Source organism: Oryx dammah, unplaced genomic scaffold, assembly GCF_014754425.2.
Source record: "Oryx dammah isolate SB20612 unplaced genomic scaffold, SCBI_Odam_1.1 HiC_scaffold_5, whole genome shotgun sequence".
NCBI lineage: Eukaryota > Metazoa > Chordata > Mammalia > Artiodactyla > Bovidae > Oryx > Oryx dammah.
This window is the reverse complement of record NW_024070189.1, coordinates 79,375,410-79,395,219: the sequence shown is the minus strand read 5'-3', so window position 1 is coordinate 79,395,219 and position 19,810 is coordinate 79,375,410. Positions and strand designations below refer to the sequence as shown.

Sequence of the window (19,810 nt, the reverse complement as noted above, 5' to 3'; positions counted from 1 at the left end):
TAACTGTATCTGTGAAAATGGCCAAGTAAATGAAAAAGTATAACCAGCTTACAAAATCTTATACTAGTTTATGGCAAACTACAATGTAGTTAATTGTGGTTTTTTCCATAAAGTACCTGCCAGCCTGTCTGGACTTGACCCAAAGGACATCGTGGCAGTGCTGAACGAGGAGGGAGGCTACCATCAGATCGGACCAGCAGGGTACTGTACTGACTTCTTCATCATGTCAGTGACCATAGCATTTGCCACCCAGTTGGAGCAGGTGAGATTAGTGATTCATGAAGAATCTGAAATCATTTCATTTTTAAAATCTGTTTTTTTAGGTGTTGAAAAGACTTGTAAGTAGACTTAAAAAATAATTTAGAATAATGTTTTCTTTCACGTCAGAAAACATTTTTGTTTCAGGAAAAGAATAAATAGGGATGATCTTGGTAGTAAGAGAATAAATTAAATCTCTTAGAATTTAGAAGAAACATGAGTAAACACTGTTTTACATTGTATTGTGTGACATTGTTAGGACTGGTATGAAATGATTCCCCTCCCTCACCCCTATCCCCAAGTATTAAATTATTTACTTTTTGGAGAAATGTATAATGTTGGGAACATTGTCTCAGTCATACCTTAATAGCTATCAGGTCTGGGATTAGATTTTACCCAATTTACACACTAACAAATTATCCCAAGTGCTGCCAGAAGATAGTAGATTCTTAGATCAGAGATAAAGGAGTGTATTACTCTCAGCCCAGCAAACAATATGACTATCAGTGTGTTTCTTTCAGTTTCTTTTACCCCAAGTACCATGGAGGTGACATAGAGGGGCCTAGGTGGTTTCTTCACACTCACTGGGTATGTCACAGTTTAGGAACACAGAGTTTAGGGAAATTACCACTTTTATCATAAGCGGTCCTAGTCTTTGTCTGGGAAGATATGTTACAAGGTTATGAGTTGCACAGTAGTCAGGGCCTCACAGTCTTGGTACACAGTAAGAATGTACCAACCAGGATGAATTCTGGCAGTGTTCAGGCTAATTTGTTAGTTTGTAAACAAGGTAATATCTAATCCCAGAATGTGTGGAGATGTTTAAGGCCCATGGCTGATTATCTCTTCCCCTCAGTGGCTCAGCACAACAGTAGCTGTTATTTCCTGCCCTTTTCAGGATCAAGTGCAGTTTTTTTGACATTATATTGATCTATAGTATGTGAAATAAATTAATATTTTTTAAAAACAGAGGCTATAACTTATGACTTTACATTTTTATCATACTATTCACTTTCTTAGAGGTATACGTTTTCCAGATAATCCACATTCATAAGTGAAATAGGAGTTAGTGACCACACTAAATCTTCGTAAGGTTTATCAGGTAAAGATTTTTCTTAGGAAGTAATATTTAGCTTTGTCGCACTGAATGCCTGCCCACTGCACAAAGAACTTTTATATATGCATATTCTTTGAGCATTACTCTTTCTCTCCCAATTTGGTCCTGTCATTTTCTCATTAATACTTTGTATGTGCTTTTGTCTTTCTCCATCAATGTCCTTATTTTTTTCTTCTCTTCATAAAACTCTGCTTGTTGATTGCCTTGTTTAATATGCCTCACTGGTTGAGGGGAAAGCTAGCTACCTATTGTCTGTCCGTTAATCACATCAGAACACACATTAGATAATGAGCCTACTGTATTTTTATTATGTTATTAAATACCTGCAAAGTATTTAAAATCGCTACTTTATTTTTAAAAATATTTTTTCAACTTCCCTGGGAAGGCATCATTGTTAATATTTATCAATTACTTACTTTTGTTATGTTTTGTGAAATACTTTGCTAATGTTGGGTTTAATCATACCACAACTTTAGGAGGTTATTAGTTTTACTTTTGAGATAAGGAAACCAACTCTTGAGAAAGTTCTGTAACTAGTCAATATACTTAGGAATTTCCAGCCATAGGGTCACTTTCCACATTCTATTGTTGCCATATTTTGCTCCCTCTGAAGGAGTTTTGGAGCAAGATCAATTTGAGCTGGAGTCTCATTCTCATACTTACTAGCTTCTTTAATTTAGGGAACTTACTTAACCTTTCTCAGGCTTGAATTTTCTTGGTTGTATGGTATTGGTACTACCAGCTTTGTGGGTGTGTGTGAGGAATGAAATAAAACTAATATGCTTAACATGTAGTTTGTATGTGTGAAGCTATACACACACACATGTGTTATATGGTGAAAGCTAATCGACCTATTTGAATCCACCACTAAAACTAATTCAGTTCTTGGTAATACAAAGGAACTGTTTAGGACAAATCACTTAGTTTAGTTAAAAATATAAAACAAGCTTGTCTGGCAAGCTGTTTGATATCTCTGATAAAAATTAAGCCAAATGTGAACCTCTAAAGATTAAGCAGAAAATTACCATAGAACTCAACAGTTTCACTACTGGGTATATATCAGAAGAATTGAAAACAAGGTATTCATATAAAAAATATTTGACTATATAATAAAATATATATTCATAGCAGCATTATTCACAATCCCAGAATATCACAGAAATAACACAGTGTCCATCCATGGATGAATGGATTAATTATACACACACACACACTGGAATAGAAATGGAATATTATTCAACTGTAAAACAAATGAGGTACTGATACATGCTACAACAAGGATGAATGTTGTAAGCATGCTAAGCAAAATAAGCCAGATATAAAAGGCCACATACTGTATGATTCCATTTATAAGAAAGTATCCAGAATAGGCAAACTCATAGAGACAAAAAGCAGATTTGTGATTTCCGGGGCGTGGAATGGGAATGGCTGCTTAATGGTTCTGGTGTTTCTGTTTGGGGTGATGGAGAAGTTCTGGAACAAGGTAGTGGTGGTGGTTGCACAATATTGTGAGTGTACCTAATGTTACTGAAATGCACAATATTTAATGGTTAAAATGTTAAAATTTCTGTTACATGTATTTTACAATAATTTTTTAAAACACACAAAAACTTAAGCCCAGTAATTTATTCATACACTGATATTGCTTAGTATTACTTGTTTGCTTTTTTTTTTTTTGGACTAGCCCAAGGATTTTTAAAAATATCATTTTAGCTTTTTTCTTAAGCTAGTCAAAGGCCATGTGAGAAAACATCTAGCAATAAATAAATAAACATGTTTTTCAGATGCAGATAAGGGACTTAGAATACTGATACTGTGAAGCAGTAGAATGGAGGAGTGAGATTCGAGTAAGAATACTGGATGATGATAGTCTTGCCTCCTTTTTAAATAGTGAAATTAAGGGCAGAACAAAACTGTTTCTAAATCCAAGGGTGATAAAGGATTTTTAAAAGCATCTCTTCCCTTAATGGGAATTACTTAGAAGTAAGTGTACTATGAAATATAAAAGGGCCATCTTTATTTCTTAAAATTTTTGTTGCTTCCTGATTACAGAAGAAAGTAAAAGAAAATGAAAGTCTCTTTTAAGTAAACTCAGAAATAATCACCCGAAAGGGCAGAATATGTTTTCCTCAGATATTTTCCCATTCATGTAACAGTTGACTGTGTGCTAAGTAGAATTGTAGAAGTGCACATGTATTATTTCTTTTAATCCTTCAAATAACCATAAGAGAAGTGGAGCTGCAGAGTGATTAAGTACTTGTCTAATCTCAAGGCAAGCCATTGGTGCAACCAAGGTGGAGGACTGGAGAATACTCCAGAATTTGTTCTTAATAACTACAAATTAGTAGTTTTTGATTATGATTTTAGATTTGATTAATGATTAAAATCTAATCAATTAAATACATTTTAAAGTAAAGGATTAAAGTAATAACATATATAATAATACAGAGGTTCATGACATTGTACAACAGGCAGTGATCAAGACCATACCCAAGAAAAAGAAATGCAAAAAGGCAAAATGGTTGTCTGAGGAGGCCTTACAAAGAGCTATGAAAAGAAGAGAAGTGAAAGGCAAAGAAGAGAAGTGAAAGGCGAAGAAGAAAAGGAAGGATACCCCCATTTAAATGCAGAGTTCCAAAGAATTGCAAGGAGAGATAAGAAAGCCTTCCTCAGTGATCAATGCAAAGAAATACAGGAAAACAGTAGAATGGGAAAGACTAGAGATCTCTTCAAGAAAATTAGAGATACCAAGGGAACTTTTTGTGCAAAGATTGGCACAAACAAGGACAGAAATGGTATGGATGTAACAGAAGCAGAAAATATTAAGAAGAGGTGGCAAGAATATACAGAATTCTACAAAAAAGATCTTCACGACCCAGAAGTAGCAGAAGTAGATGTTCTTCTGGAATTCCCTTGCTTTCTCTATGATTCAGCGGATACTGGCAATTTGATCTCTGGTTGCTATATCTTTTCTAAATCAGCTTGTACATCTGGTAGTTCTCGGGTAGTACTGTTGAAGCCTGGCTTGAAGAGCTTTGAGCACTACCTTGCTTCATGTGAAATGAATGCAGTTGTACAGTAGTTTAAGCATTCTTTGGCATTGCCCTTCTTTGGGATTGGAATGAAAACTGACCTTTTCCAGTCCTGTGGCCACTGCTGAGTTTTCCAAATTGGCTGGCGTGTCGAGTGCAGCACTTTCACAGCATCATCTTTTAGGATTTTAAATAGCTCAACTGTATTTCCATCACCTCCACTAGCTTGGTTTGTAGTAATGCTTCCTAAGGTCCACTTGACTTCACACCCCAGGATGTCTGGCTCTAGGTGAGTGAGCATACCATCATGGCTATATGGGCCATTAAGACCATTTTTGTCTTCTGCTAATTCTTGCCACCTCTTCTTAATCTCCTTTACTTCTGTTAGGTCCTTGCTGTTTCTGTCCTTTATTGCGCCCATCTTTAAATGAAATGTCCCCTTAGTATCTTCCAGATTTTCAATCTATACCTCCATTCTTTTTTCTGACATCTTGGATCATCTTTAATATCATTGCTCTGAATTCTTTTTCACATAGATTGCTCATTTTCACTTCACTTAGTTACTGTTCTGGGGTCTTCTCTTGTTCCTTTGTCTGGGACAAATTCTTCTGGTATATCACTTTGTCTTTCTGTGATTTCAGTTTCTCTTCCACAGGCTGTAGGATTGTAGTTCTTTTTTGCTTCTGCTTTCTGCCTGTGGTGGATGAGGCCAGCCCAAGGGGCTTGTGCAGGCCTCCTGGTAGGAAGGACTGGTCCCTGCCCATTGGCTGGTGGACCTGGGAGTCATCCTTTGGTGGGCAGGGCCATATTAAAGGCTGTGTTTAGTAGGCAGCTGTGGGCTCTGAAAGCCTTTATGCAGCCTATCTGCTAATTGGTGGGTCTGTGTCTCGCCCTGTTCATTGCTTGACTTGTTGCGTCCCAGCACTGGAGCCTACAGGCTGTTGGGTGGGGCCAGGTCTTGGTTAAAAAATGGTGGTTACCAGGAGGGCCCACGCCAGTGGGTACTCCCCAGAAACACCACCACCAGTGTCTTTATCCCTGCAGTGAGCCACATCCAGCCCACCTCTCACACCTTCACAGGACACCCTGCAATGTCAGCAGTTAGGTCTGGCCCAAGATCTTGAGGTCACTGCTTTTTCTGGTGTTCCTGGCATGCACAAGACCTAGTGTGCATCCTCCGAGAGTGGAGTTTCTGTTTTCCCTCGTCTGTGAATTTCCTGTGAGCAGACTTTGCTGGCCTTCAAAGCCAGATGCTCTGGAGGCTTCTCGCAAGACCAGCCCTCCACACTGGGGAGCCTGGTGTGGGGCTCAGAACTTTCACTCCTGTGGGAGAACTTTTGTGATATAATTATTTTCCAGTTTGTGGGTTGCCCACCCAGGGGTATGGAATTTGATTTTATCGTGATTGTCCCTCTCCTATCCCCTTGTTGTGGCTTCTTTGTCTTTGGATGTAGGATATCTTTTTTTGGTATGTTCCAGTGGTTTTTCTTCCTTTCTTTCTCCCCAGTGGTTGTTCAGCAGTTGTGATTTTGGTGGTTTTTTTTTGAGAAGAGGTGAGCTCACATCCTTCTACTCCACCATCTTGTTCCACCCTCAGTAAACATTTCATTGGTGAAGGGCTCAGATAGCCTTTTGTAGCTATTAATTTATAGGTCTCCTAGTTTTGTAGGAATAACTAAAAAAACATTTTTTTTTCTTTCATCAAAAGCCCTGGACTGAGAATTTATAAGGAAATGTTCAGTGTCAAATATTTTACTACTTTCTTCTAAAATAATATTTATGGACTTTTCATGGACTAGTTAAATGAAATGTGAACTCTAAAACAATATAAGTGTTATGTTATACAACATACATGTATAAAAATATTTTAGTTTCATTTTGCTTGTCTAAGTAAACCTTTAAAAATTAAAACTAGTAACTTAGTAGCAATTTGACAGAGATTTAGAAATTTTGAGTTACTAATTTAAGGCCTGAAATAAAATTCATTTTAGCAAATGTTTTTGGAGTTTATCAGACATTTATAAGCATGTTTAGTGGTTTATAAAGTAATAATCTTTTTTTTTCCCCCTTAATGTTTAGTTAATTCCATGTACCATGAAACTTCCAGAAAGACAGCCTGAGTTTTTCTTTTATTATTCTTTACTGGGAAATGATGTTACAAATGAACCCTTCAGTGATTTGATCAACCCAAACTTTGAGCCAGAGAGAGCATCTGTTCGTATACGGAGCAGTATAGAAATTCTTCGTGTTTACCTGACTCTTCATTCTAAACTACAGGTAAGTATAGCAGAAAATTGATTCCAATTAAAGGTTATTTTTTTTTAAGCATTAAAGAGGTGCCTAAACTCTCTTGTTGCTGAAGTACATACCATCTTTCTATCATATCTCTTATTTTTTTAGGAATTATCCTGACTTGTACGTCATAAGATGACAATTATTTCAGAATGTTAGGAGATGTAACACTTTAGTTATTTTGAAAAGAGGTAGGTCAGTTATCAATCATTTATCATATTCAGTAACAAGTTGTATCTGGAACTCAAACCTGTGAGCATCAGACAGGTTTCATTATTGTTACTGGAGATTAGCTGTTACCATACAGATCACACTCGAGTTCAGGATTTATAAACCTTTTTGCTATTAAAGCAAAGAGATAATAAAACAACTTTTTAAAACCTGCCCTTGAATTAAGTAATTTTGTAAACCAATTTTAAATAGGACTTTATTTTTTAGAAAAGTTTGTCTAATCTGAAATTACTTCTCTGTTCGTTATGATTAACTTTAATCAGACTGAAATGGGTGGTGAAGTAGGGTGGGGTAGTCCTTTTTTTATACTTAAGTGTTTCAATAGACTTTGCTTGTACTTTGGGTGGATAGTACAAAAACCATAAAGAAATTTTAGTGGAACTAAATTTTAGAGGTGGTTGCTAAATCTAAGGTATTTAGAATGTTGAAGATTATATAAAATGATGCAGGAAAAAATTAGTTTGATCTTATATCTAACATATTATTCCTCACCAAACTATTGACTTACATATCAGTTTGATTCTTATGGACTTGTAAGTCATAAAAATCCTTTCTTTCCAGCCCATTAAAAATATCACACTTAATAACATTAAGACTGTTATAGGTCATTATTGACACTAGAATTAAAAATATTTTTATGTAATGATTACATATTGTTCATGTGAATAGTAGGTTTGCTGAGGCTTCAATGTAGTAAGGGAAAAGAATAGTTATGTAACACATACCTGGAACAGCCGTTTTTTTTTTTTTTTTCTTTTTTGGTAGTTTCCAAAGGTGGTAATGTCCAAGTTTTGATTAGCTAGCAGTGATTCACAGTACATTCTCAGTGGTATTCTCTTTTATCTTTTACTGTTAAGCACTGTTTTATATATAGAGTTTGAAAAGCAAGAAAAAGGAAAGATTCATAGTATTTTATGGGTGAATAAAACAGAATTATTTGAAGTTCTTTAGTTCAAATAGGGCTGGATCCACTCATTAAAATCCATCCATTTTTAAGAACTGTGCTTAAATTAATGTCATAATGAAAAGAGAAAGAATGGTGGATGTATTTTTCTGTTTCAGTTCATGTATTCATGATACAGTTTGCATAGTACAATAAGATAGTATAGTAAAATATTGAAGTAACCATAGCTCACCAAAGAGAAAAGAGAACGAGAAGTAACACATAATGCCTGTGGATGATTCATGTTGAGGTTTGACTGAAAACAACAAAATTCTGGAAAGCAATTATCCTTCAATTAAAAAATAAAGACAAAGAAACACATAGGAGCGTACAGTACTGAAAGGGAAAGTGAAAAGAATTAATAACTTTATTATTGAGTTCTGGGTGACTTTGTGCTTTATCAAGGGTTTTAGCAATCAGGTGTGAGAGTCTTAGTCACTGGCAGTCAGTAAGATAACCTGCATTCTGTTTTCCTTCTTTGGATCATTTTATAACTTTGTTGCTAAGTTTGTGTGTTTAAGATAAAGGAGAAAGTGTAAATCCTGGTTTTGACTTTCCCTTTCATTTTAGATCCATCTCTGCTGTGGAGATCAGTCACTTGGAAGTACAGAAATACCCTTAACAGGACTACTGAAAAAGGGTAGTACAGAAATCAACCATCGCCCAGTCACAGTTGAGGGTGCTTTTACCCTTGACCCTCCAAACCGAGCCAAACAAAAGCTTGCACCTATTCCTGTGGAGCTGGCCCCCACTGTGGGAGTGTCTGTGGCTCTGCAGAGAGAAGGCATGGACGCCCAGGCAAGTAGCAACCCGCCTTCCCCTCCTCCAGCTTCTCCGATATGTCGGTCATGATTAGTTACCAAAAAGTCAGATTTCAGGCGCATTATCTCACATAAGAGAATATTTATCACTCTTAATTAGTGGTCTTCATTATACGATAACCCCTTCTCTAAAAAGACCCTTCTGGAAAGTGCTGTGGCTTCTGCCGTGGTTCATAGTGACTCCACCCAGAGTCTTTCAGTGCAGTCTTCTCGCGTAGTGGAAACCATTTCCCACACCCCAACTCACAGTCAGTGCCTGGGACTCTGGTAGATGAGAATGTTTTTAGGCCTGGTTTTTGGGGATCTGCATTGATAGATCTTTTTCAGTTGACTCAGCCTTAGCTAAGGTTCTCAGTTCATTAGTGCTTCACAGTCCTCATGCTGTCTCCAGGCACCTAGAAACATTTATTTGAATGTAGATGTTTTTTAATTATATATAGCCCTTGGTCAACTTTAGTGTCCTGTTCTTTTAAAGAACTGATTTTTATGCAGACTGTGAACTAAAGTAAGAGTTTAAAAAGACACATATGCATGTATTTTTGGAGGATAGTGGAGCAAAGGAAGAAAATCATACTAGACTTCTGGGTTTTGGTTTTTGTTTGTTTTCTAGTAATGTGGACCTCCTTTGTTTTGCTTTGGTAGGAATAACCATTCTCAGGGACACCTATGCCTGACTTCTTTAATTGAATATCCCTTCTTAGGCATTAGGATGCATTTTGATACTGAGCTCTGGATATCATATTTCCTTCCTGTTCATCTCCCTTTTTCTGGTCCTAGATGCTATAAGAAAATATGCAAATTATGAAGAAAAATAGACTAGGAATATCCAAACTGAGAAAGGAAGCTAATTTTTAAAAAAAAAAAAACATCATCACATTTTTTGCTTAATTATGAAGGAAAGTTCTTTGCAAATTATACTTTATTTAAAAATTGTTTTTAGTCTTTAATTGAATTAAAGACCCAGAATGAACATGAGCCACACCATTCAAAGAAGAGAGTCTTAACCCCCATAAAGGAGAAGACACATACTGGGCCACAGTCACCAAGCGAGTCCCCTGTTCCACCTCACAACCAGTCACCTCCAACAAAAGACAATGCAACAGAAAGTGAAGTGGAAAGCTTACTGTATGATAAGGACACAAAACTCAATCCAAAGGGTAAGATGTTCTTTTCACAGATCTCTTAGGTATAGATTTTCTGGCCATCTGATACATGACTGTGAGAGTTTTCATGGGTGCTAAAAACTAAGTTTTTTTAAAGAGCCAGTAATGTGTGGTGATACTTAAAAAAAAAAATCAGTTTAAAGTAACTGTAACTTACTTAAATTCTGTTAGAAAGTTCTATTATGAAGTTTTCATTGACTTTCATACTAGAAATAGTACCTTATTCAAAGGAAATTAACGAATATAGTTCTTTGAAGTAGATTTTTAGCAATCAAATTCATTGTCTCAAATTCATTAGAATTTTAGAGAAAAGAGATACTAACTGCCTCTTACAGTATACTTAAAATAATCATTTTTGATCCTAAAGTTGAGACAGTTTGAGAATACATATTTATCTGTCTTACACAATTTCTATCAGTTACATAAGAATCTATAGTTAAATTTAGTAGTATAAATTGTAAGAGCAGTGGTGGATTCGGAATTAGAAGTTTGGGTGCAAGTTATAGGTGTTTCCGTAAGTAGCTATAGCACTTGAGCCTTTCACTAAACATCTGTGATATATAATAGGATTGGACTAGACTCTGTCTTTTCAATTAAAAAAATTTTTATTGGAGTATAGTTGATTTACAATGTTGTGTTAGTTTGAGGTGGACAGCACAGTGAATCAACTATACATATATCTACTCTTTTTGAGATTCTTTTCCCAAGGCCATTACAGAGTGTTGAGTTTCCTGTGCTATACAGTAGGTCCTTATTAGTTACCTGTTTTATATAGAGTAGTGTGTATATGTCAGCCCCATATCCCATTTATCCCTCCCCCTGCTTTATCCCCTGGTGACCATAAGTTTGTTTTTTACGTCCGTGACTGTATTTTCTGTTACAGTAAATAAGACCATTTGTACCACTCTTTGTAGATTCCACATATAAGTGTTATCATTGATACTTGTGTTCGTCAAGTTTTATTTTGTTAAACTATGTCATATGTGTCTAAGATAACCAAGCTACTTTTTTAAAAAAACGGATGTAATTATTTACATAATTACTGTAAAATACTGATCTATATGTGCAGTAAGTCTCAAATACAGTCTTTGCAATACTAAGTTATGTTCACCTGCTTCTTAGAAATAAGTTAGCACCAGGCTACTTTTTAAGTTTTGTACTACATCTTGAGAATGAGAGTAAGGGTTTCCTCCACCCCCCACCCCTCCACCCCCCCGCCCAGTTTTATGATGGGAATTAAAGCCTACATAATTTTGGACAAATAACTTGGAAGTTTATGCTTCAGTTCATATGTTTATTTAATCAAATAGTTGAGTCTTTGAGATTATATCTTTAAGTTATCTGAGTAACTTAAGAGAAATTGTTTGCAAATGGATTTTTTTTTTTTTTAATTTTTATGTTCACCTTAGCTATCAGTTCTTCTGTACCTGCGTTACTGGGCAAGCCAGTGACAACATCTGTTGCTTCAGAAACAGCCTCAGGACAGAAGATTGCTGTTCCTGCAACATCACATCATTTTTGCTTTTCAATAGACTTGAGGAGTATCCATGATTTGGAGGTTGGCTTTCCAATCAACTGTATACTAAGGTATGATTTGGTTTCAGAGTGTTATTTTCTGAGAAGAAATGCCTTTTCTGTATTTGGGGTGTTGCGGAGAAGGCGATGGCACCCCACTCCAGTACCCTTGCCTGGAAAATCCATGGACGGAGTTGCCTGGTAGGCTGCAGTACATGGGGTTGCTAAGAGTGGGACACGACTGAGCGACTTCACTTTCACTTTTTACTTTCATGCATTGGAGAAGGAAATGGCAACCCACTCCAGTGTTCTTGCCTGGAGAATCCCAGGGATGGGAAAGCCTGGTGGGCTGCTGTCTATGGGGTCACACAGAGTCAGACACGACTGAAGTGACTTAGCAGCAGCAGCAGCAGCAGACAGTGTCACCAAAGAAATTATAACATTTGTTAAATCAGTGGACTAGAAGGATTAAAGCTGTTGTGTCCTAATGACTTTGAAGATAATGGAGGGTGGCATTGATGGTATGAAGGGTAATAATCTTGCCTATTCTGATATAGTAATTATAGGTATTTTACAATATTTGTTAATGCTCTGTTTTAATATACACTGACTCTTGAACTTAAAATGTCTTGTTTCTGGAAAAGTTGCCACAGTTCAAAATACTTGGATGTATAGTATCTGATTTTTCTATAAAATTGCTTTATAATGGAAGGTTATATTCCTGATATCTACCTTGTATGTGTATGAATCTAAAAACCATTCCTAATGAACTGGAAGTGGAATGTTTCCACACTGTTTAGAGAATTGAAATTCAGTCTGTTAAATGGCTTTATGCAGTGGCTTGTTTTTAACATTACATTTTTATAGACTTTTCAGCTGATAAATATATTAAATGTAATATTGTGTGTTTTAGTTTGGAGTCTTTAAGTTCTTATAAATTACTTTGGAGCAAGCATTAGCATTTATAATAAAATTTTTGGTCTTTATGTGACTAACATGCAAAAAATTAGAAAAATTTTCTGTCATCTTGGATTACCATTCCCAAGAACTTCAACTTTTTGTTGCTTCCTGCTGTTGTTTGAGGCACATCTGCCTTTCAGATGCCTAAGTCAACTCCTTGTGTGTGTGTATGCTCAGCTGTGTCCGACTCTTTGTGATCCTGTGGACTGTAGCCCTCCAGACTCCTCTGTCCATGGGCTTCTCCAGGCAAGAACACTTGAGTGGGTTGCCATTTCCTTCTTCAGGAGATCTTTCCTATCCAGGGATCAAACCCGGGTCTCCATCATTGGCAGGTGGATTCTTTACCATTGAGTCACCCAGGGAGCCTTATGTCTACTCCTATTGTATCTAATTTTATAGTTCCTTTGATTTTTTATCAAATTGTTTCCAAAGTCCTCTGAGCTTTGGTGTGAATAAAGGACAGAATCAAAGGGACCCAGCACTGAATGTGACAGTGAAGTCATAGAATGGAAGTCTATCCTCACAGCTTACGTTCTGCCTTTTACTTCATGTTAAAGGCTGACAATTTTATTTAAAAATTGAAAGCCCAGAAAGGGTTTTCTCTTATCGACATAGCTTTTCTCACAGGGTTTATATAATATAGAACTGTTCCTTTTTCTCTTTTGCTGCTACTGCAGAAACTGGTCTTAGAGATGATGTCGACCAGAAGCACAGGGATGATCTAAAACTGGATGAAGGATCTCCCTGGTGATCCTGTGGTTAAGACTGCACACTTCCACTGCAGGGACATGGCTCGTCCCTGGTCAGGGTGCTGAGATCCCACATGCTTGTGGTGCAGCCAGAAGATAAAATAAAAGGAATAGGTGTTTGGAGGGAAAGTCTTGAACAAGCTCACTTAGAAAGCACATATTAGTTTTTGTGTTTCCTGATTGCCGCAGGGCCATTTGTTTAATCATCAAGTGACTACAGTAAGCCAGCCGTTTGCCCAGTATTAGGGCAGGGGGCATACAGACAAAGAGCTCAACCTAGTGAAGAAGACAGATTCAGAAATATGTTAATATATGAGGGAGGCCAGACACTTGACAAAGAAAAGTGGAAAGAGTATTCTGCCCCAAAGACACAGTTAGAATCCACTTAATACTCTGTAGAAATTACTTGATCATAAAGACTACTGCTTCTCTTTGATTCATTTTAAGGCTTAAAAAAAAAAATGTTGGACATTTTACATTTGATAGATTTTATGTTATCATGCTCTGCATTAGTATGAAATTGTTGTGTACAATTACCTAATGGAATTTGTGAGATAACACTTATATTAGAAAAAAGTTTAATGTGTTTCCTTTTTTTTTTTTAAATCACTACATCTGTAGTAGGAGGTTAAATTTCTAGAGGATGAACTCTGTAAGATGACCGAAATTCAGTTTATGTAATTGTTTAGGAGTTGAATGTATGCACAGGATTCTTCTTGTATTAATAGAAAAAGTAGTTTTCACTAGTAGAGTTTAAATCCTAGTTTTGTCAATAAACAACAAATTATAAGATGAAATTTAAGTGAGCATTACAATATCTTTATATTTGACTTTAAATACAAAATCAGTTCAGCAATAGGCCAGGCATTCTTCTGTTTAATCTGGTGTGACTTATGTTGAAAGAAATAATGTTATGTCACTCTTTGATTCTTTCATAGTATATTCTCAGTTCAGAGACAAAACACTATGAATGCATCATTTAGGAGTTGACTAAAGGTTTTTTTTAGCCCATAGAAAAATCAGGACATTATTGTATAAAGGAAAATAAGTTTAGAAATTAAACTTAGCAGGCGTTTCTTGTGTATACTGTGTCACAAAAGCTGTTCATTGGAGTGCAGAGATGAAAATGATACAAACAGTGCCCTCAGGGAATTATTTTCCCCCTACATTTTAGTTTAATTATTTCTTCATAAGAATATTTTTGACATATAACATTGTGTGAATTTAATGTGTTTGGCAGGTTAATTTGCTACATTTATACACCTCGGGTACCAGCACTGTCTTTGTTTAAGGGAGTCATTTTCACTTCTAAATCTTTGTCTTGTTGGGAATTTATCAAAGTGACCCTTTCTTCCTTACTCAGTATATTGCCTTCAAATTACAGTATTCTCCTTCTTCCCCAGAGCATCATTTGAAGATGATTTGTAAGGCACCTTTGGAAGCCAGTGCTGGGCAAATAATGCATTTTTTTCTGTAATTTCTGTGATTTTTTTATGTTAATACCAAAAATATGTATATAATTTTAAAGTTCGTGATAGTAAAACCGTAATGTATTTGTACCATTTATCTATTAAAATTTATTTGCTCATAATATTCATATTACACTCTTTTTCACAGGTTATAAGTCTCATCTGTACACTGCTTTAGGATTTTTGTTTTTCTTAAATTCTAGGTACTCATATCCTTTCTTTGGAAGTGCAGCTCCTATTATGACTAACCCTCCTGTAGAAGTTCGAAAAAACATGGAGGTTTTTCTTCCCCAGTCTTACTGTGCATTCGATTTTGCAACTCTGCCTCATCAGCTCCAGGATACCTTCCTAAGGTAATGTGTACGTGGTGTGTATGATAGTATTTTTTCAAATCAGCTCTTGAAAATTTGTATCTTATTGACAAGAGGAATTCCTTTACATATCTAAATCCTTAGCAGCTTAGGTATTTGAGAATCTAGAAGCAAACTTAACAGCTGTGACACTTGTGCTTCCACTGTAAGGTTTTATCAGTATGTGTTTATGAAGACTCTTTTCAGATTTTCATATCTTGTTTGCCTGAATTGGGATATATTAGAACTTTATTAAAACAATATATGAGTAATGAAGGCTCTTTGAAAAGTAATCTTGCTTTTTCCTAATATGTGAAGATAAATACAGACTGTTTAATTCTTATTGATTCATTTAATGACTGTAATGCATTATTTGTTTTTTCTGGTTTTTTTCATCTGTATAAAATAGAGATGTTGATCCAGCTATCTGAAGTGGATTTGTGAAGAAAAATGAGATCTTTGAAATATCTTTTTACTTTCTCAGAGTATCACAATTCAAAAAGAAATTTAAAAGAGAAAAAATAAACATTATGTGACCATTTGCGGGAATAGTATTTGAAGGGTTTTCTTTATTGCATAGGAAGAGGTGTAAAAAAACAAAAATGTAATAATATTTTCTATTTGTTATTTGTGGAATCGAGCCTTTACATTCCAGGTAACAAAAACATGCTTGACTATATTAAAGGACTTCAAAATTTTTAGTCCAGAAAAGCCTTAGTTCACCATTGATAAGTATGAACACGTGTTTCTCTTTTCCTTAGGATTCCATTGCTGGTTGAATTATGGCACAAGGATAAAATGAGTAAAGATTTACTTCTGGGAATCGCCAGAATCCAACTTTCTAACATCTTGTCTTCAGAAAAAACTCGCTTTTTAGGTTCTAATGGTGAACAGTGTTGGCGACAAACTTTCAGTGAAAGTGTGCCTGTTATTGCAACCCAAGGGTAATGCATTTCCTGTATTTAGTCTTTGCTTTTTATTCTGTTTAGCTAGTTATAACCTTATCCTTTAATGTCATTTTGTCATATCTTTTTTCTTTGACCCATGGGGGCTATATCCTAGTTTGCTTGTTAGCTTTCTGATACTTAGTATACCCTCACAGAGTGAATCTGTGGTACCATAATACTTAAGAGTGTTGTGTGTGTATTTCTCTCCCTTCTCTTTAGACTCATAATTTTAAGTTCAGGATCAGGGTGTGTTTTTTTTTTAATTTAGTAATTCAAGTCAAATTTATAATGTATTTTTACATTATTTTGAATTTTTCTATTTGAAAAATATGTAAACTTTTGCCTTAAATATAGTTGGCAAATGTTACAGATGTTTGACTCTAAAAACTGAGTATTGTTTTTTCGCTCTGAAATTCACTGCCACAGTGAAAACTGGAGTTCGTATATTTTAAATGAAATCATTCAACAATTATCTCTTTATATATCACCTGCCTTTATTTTTAAAGTGCAGTAAGAATGTGGAAGAAAAGCAGGCCCAGTGAAAAGCTGAGATGTCTTAAGTATTATTGGAATTTCTTCCCTCACTCTTCCTTCTCCATGCCACTTCCAGAGACTGAAGGGTTTAGTAAAGTTTTTTATTTACCTGGAGATCTGGGAACAATTTTTTTTAGAAAATCAGTTGTTCTGGTTAGTTGAAAATTCTTTTAAAACTTAGCATTCTTTTCTGTTAGGTCAAGTAGAATATAATGAAAACAATCATTACTTGTTGGAAGTTATTCTAATGATGATTGCTTTCAATATTAACTTTATTGACCTGCTGTGTAGACAAATTTCAAGAGATTTACTTAAGTGAAAACTTCAGAGATGATACTGCTTCATTTTACTTTACTCATTTCTTCTAAAATCTGAGATGAGAAGAAGGAAATGTAAAAGTTGATTAATTAAAGAGTTCTAATTGTGTGAATCCAATCCTTAAAGTTTTGATTTAAACAAAGCCACATATTTCTGTTGCCAAAATTTTATTTTCCTTTAACATTTTGTCTTTTATTTAATGCCCCATGCCATGCAGTTCTGTGATACAGTGAGATATTCATTATGATAAACATATCATTATCCTACTGCCAGGATTTAATCCTGAAGCAGTGCTCATATCCAGTAAAAGATTTATGAACAAGCATATACAGTCCAAGAAAAGCAAAAAAAGAGTTCAGAATAATCTACATATAATTAAGTAGGGGAATTGTTATGTGTTTAAAATTTTACTACATAAATTCATTAGTATGTTTTACAGGCTTTAAAAGTTAACATTTTTGAATCAGTGTTTGTTATTACACTGGAGATAATGTTCCTGTATAAATGGAAAAATGGACAAAACTATGAATTTTAATATGCATGAGTACTTGCATATCTACATAATCTAAAAAAGAAGAAAATGAAATTTTAGCACTATTTGTGGGCAGTGAGATTTAAAATTTCTCTTTTATACTTTTGAAGTTTTTCAAGTAACCTCCTACTGTTATAGGTAATTTTGTAGTGAACATAGGTATGTACTTAATACTGTGTGACCAAATAAAATGACATATATAGAAGGTCTTGAAGTCTATAGAAGCTGCTGCACTTTGAGCAACAAGTGTCAGGAGCAAGGCATGTTGCCTACTCAATGCTCTAGCGTTGGGTAAGGAAAAGGAAACATAAAAGTGTTTCCATGAGGTTTTACATATTTCTGATTTCATTTGTAGGTCAAATAACAGGATAGTAGATCTTTCTTACACAGTGACTTTAGAGGATTATGGACTAGTGAAAATGCGTGAGATTTTTGTCTCTGATTCATCTCAGGTATGTGTCATTGAATGTTATGAAATTATTCTTTAAAATGGACCTAATGTGTGTATGTGTGTGTGTGTGTTTCAATATGCTGTTTCTTAAAATTCATATTGTAGGGTTTATCTGCTGTACAACAAAAGCCATCTTCTGTTCCTCCAGCACCCTGTCCTTCAGAAATCCAGACAGAGCCTCGTGAAACCTTAGAATACAAAGCAGCACTTGAGCTAGAAATGTGGAAAGAGATGCAAGAAGACATTTTTGAAAATCAGGTTACCTTTTAAATGTTACTTAAAAAGTATTTTTGTTCCGTTTAGTGTATCTTTCCTTCTGCAAAGTAGGCTTTTCTCTCTTTTCCACGGGTACCTTATTTAGTCCCTTTGAATTCAAGAATTGCCTTACTTTAAAAAAAAAAAAACAATTAAAAAATATTCAGGGGACTTCCTTGTTGGTCAGGTGGCTAAGACTTCCTGCTCCCAATGCAGAGGGCCCAGGTTCAATCCCTTGTCAGGGAGCTAGATTACCACATGCCACATTTTAAGAGTTCACACGCCTCAACGAAAAAGATGCCACGTGCTGCGACTAAGACCTGGCAGAGCCAAATAAGTAAGTATAAATATTTTCAAAGATGAACTATCAAAAAATACTCAAAATGTGACCACTTTGCAGAAGCCATTCAGAAGGAGTCTCCTAAACTTTCTCCAAGTCAGAATTTAAGGACTTGAAGGTTTCTTGTAATTGCAGGATCTCATTTAGCATACCCTCCTGGAAGCTGGACTCATCCATTGTTAAATAAGAGAGGTACAAACAACTTCCTGTTAGCTTGATACTGTCCTGAATTACCCTCAGATGGGTATAACTCACATCAGGCATCCTCTGTTGTGTTTTAAATAGAATAGAATGTCTGAAAGAAATATCAGTGGTCAGTATTAGTTAACTGAGAACCACTGTTATTTGAAATATTTTTCTTAACTTTATTTTTCTTTCTTTTTTCTTCCTTTGGCAGCTGAAGCAGAAAGAACTGGCTCATATGCAAGCTCTTGCTGAGGAATGGAAGAAAAGGGACCGAGAGAGAGAGTCACTAGTAAAGAAAAAGGTAATGACTGTATAAAAATTGAAGGAAAGAAAGAGTATTAATGATAGTATCTTTTATAGACATAAAAGTCTCTGGAGTGAATAAGTATTGTGGTTATATATTGGCCTGGATAAAATGAATGAATGGGTCGGGGTAGAAAGAAGAGTTTTCACTATAAAGTGTTTTGTACTTCTTAGATTTTGAACCCTGTAAATATGTTGGCTGTTCAAAAAGTGAATAAATATAAAAAACCTACTGTACAGAGAACTCTATACAGTGCTCTGTGGTGACCTAAATGGGAAGGAAATCCAAAAAAGAGGGTATATATGTATACATATAGCTGATTCACTTTGCTCTACAGCACAGACATTGTGAAGCAACTATATATCAATAAAAGTTAATAAAATAAAACAAATATATTCAAAACCAAAAAAAAGTGAACACTCTAGAGAAAGAGCCTACCTCTGTATTTAAAAAGAAAATTAAACACTTAAGTGTATATAAATATTACATTATAATCTATTAGTTAATGAAAAGTAGCCAAACTTTTAAGCTGTTTTAAAAGACTGAATCATGAAATCACATCTTTAAAAATGATAACATAAGGCCATCTGATCTTATTCCAGGAAGCCAAAATTTAATAGTTATCTATTCACACTCAAGTTACTGAGTAAAACAACCTTGAAAATTAGACCTGTCTCAGATATTCCAAATTTAAGTCTCTGAAAATACTCTTATATTAGTGGTTCGTGAAATGTCCGTAAATGGGAGAAGACAAACTGTGGCAGAGGAGTTTGCTACACTAGACCAAGACACTGCTCAGTATATGGATTAGAAAGTTCTTTAAAGTTGTTTCAGGTCTCTCCTCTGACTTTCAGCCATTTACATTTAATTTAGTTATTGATATGCTTGGGTTTAATTCTACTATCTTGCTCTCAGTTTTCAATTTGTCACACACATTTCTTGTTCCTTTTTCGCTTTTCGCCTATTTTCTTTTGCAGTTCGTTGGTTTTTTTTTTAATGATTCCATTTTATTTTTACAGTTGCTTTATTAGTAACATCTCCTT

General features: G+C 35.2%; 1 protein-coding gene across 4 annotated transcripts in view; it reads left to right on the top strand.

The window, feature by feature from the left end:
• The window catches only part of CEP120 (centrosomal protein 120), a 70,116-nt gene that overhangs the window by 21,227 nt on the left and 29,079 nt on the right, over window positions 1-19,810 (top strand). For all 4 annotated transcript variants that reach the window (XM_040241717.1, XM_040241718.1, XM_040241720.1 and 1 more), the window contains 10 exons: window positions 114-262; window positions 6,487-6,684; window positions 8,444-8,671; window positions 9,635-9,851; window positions 11,267-11,444; window positions 14,754-14,903; window positions 15,662-15,844; window positions 17,587-17,683; window positions 17,788-17,940; window positions 18,675-18,764. In XM_040241717.1, coding sequence (XP_040097651.1) covers window positions 114-262; window positions 6,487-6,684; window positions 8,444-8,671; window positions 9,635-9,851; window positions 11,267-11,444; window positions 14,754-14,903; window positions 15,662-15,844; window positions 17,587-17,683; window positions 17,788-17,940; window positions 18,675-18,764 — 1,643 coding nt within the window. The remainder of the gene's footprint in view (window positions 1-113; window positions 263-6,486; window positions 6,685-8,443; window positions 8,672-9,634; window positions 9,852-11,266; window positions 11,445-14,753; window positions 14,904-15,661; window positions 15,845-17,586; window positions 17,684-17,787; window positions 17,941-18,674; window positions 18,765-19,810) is intronic.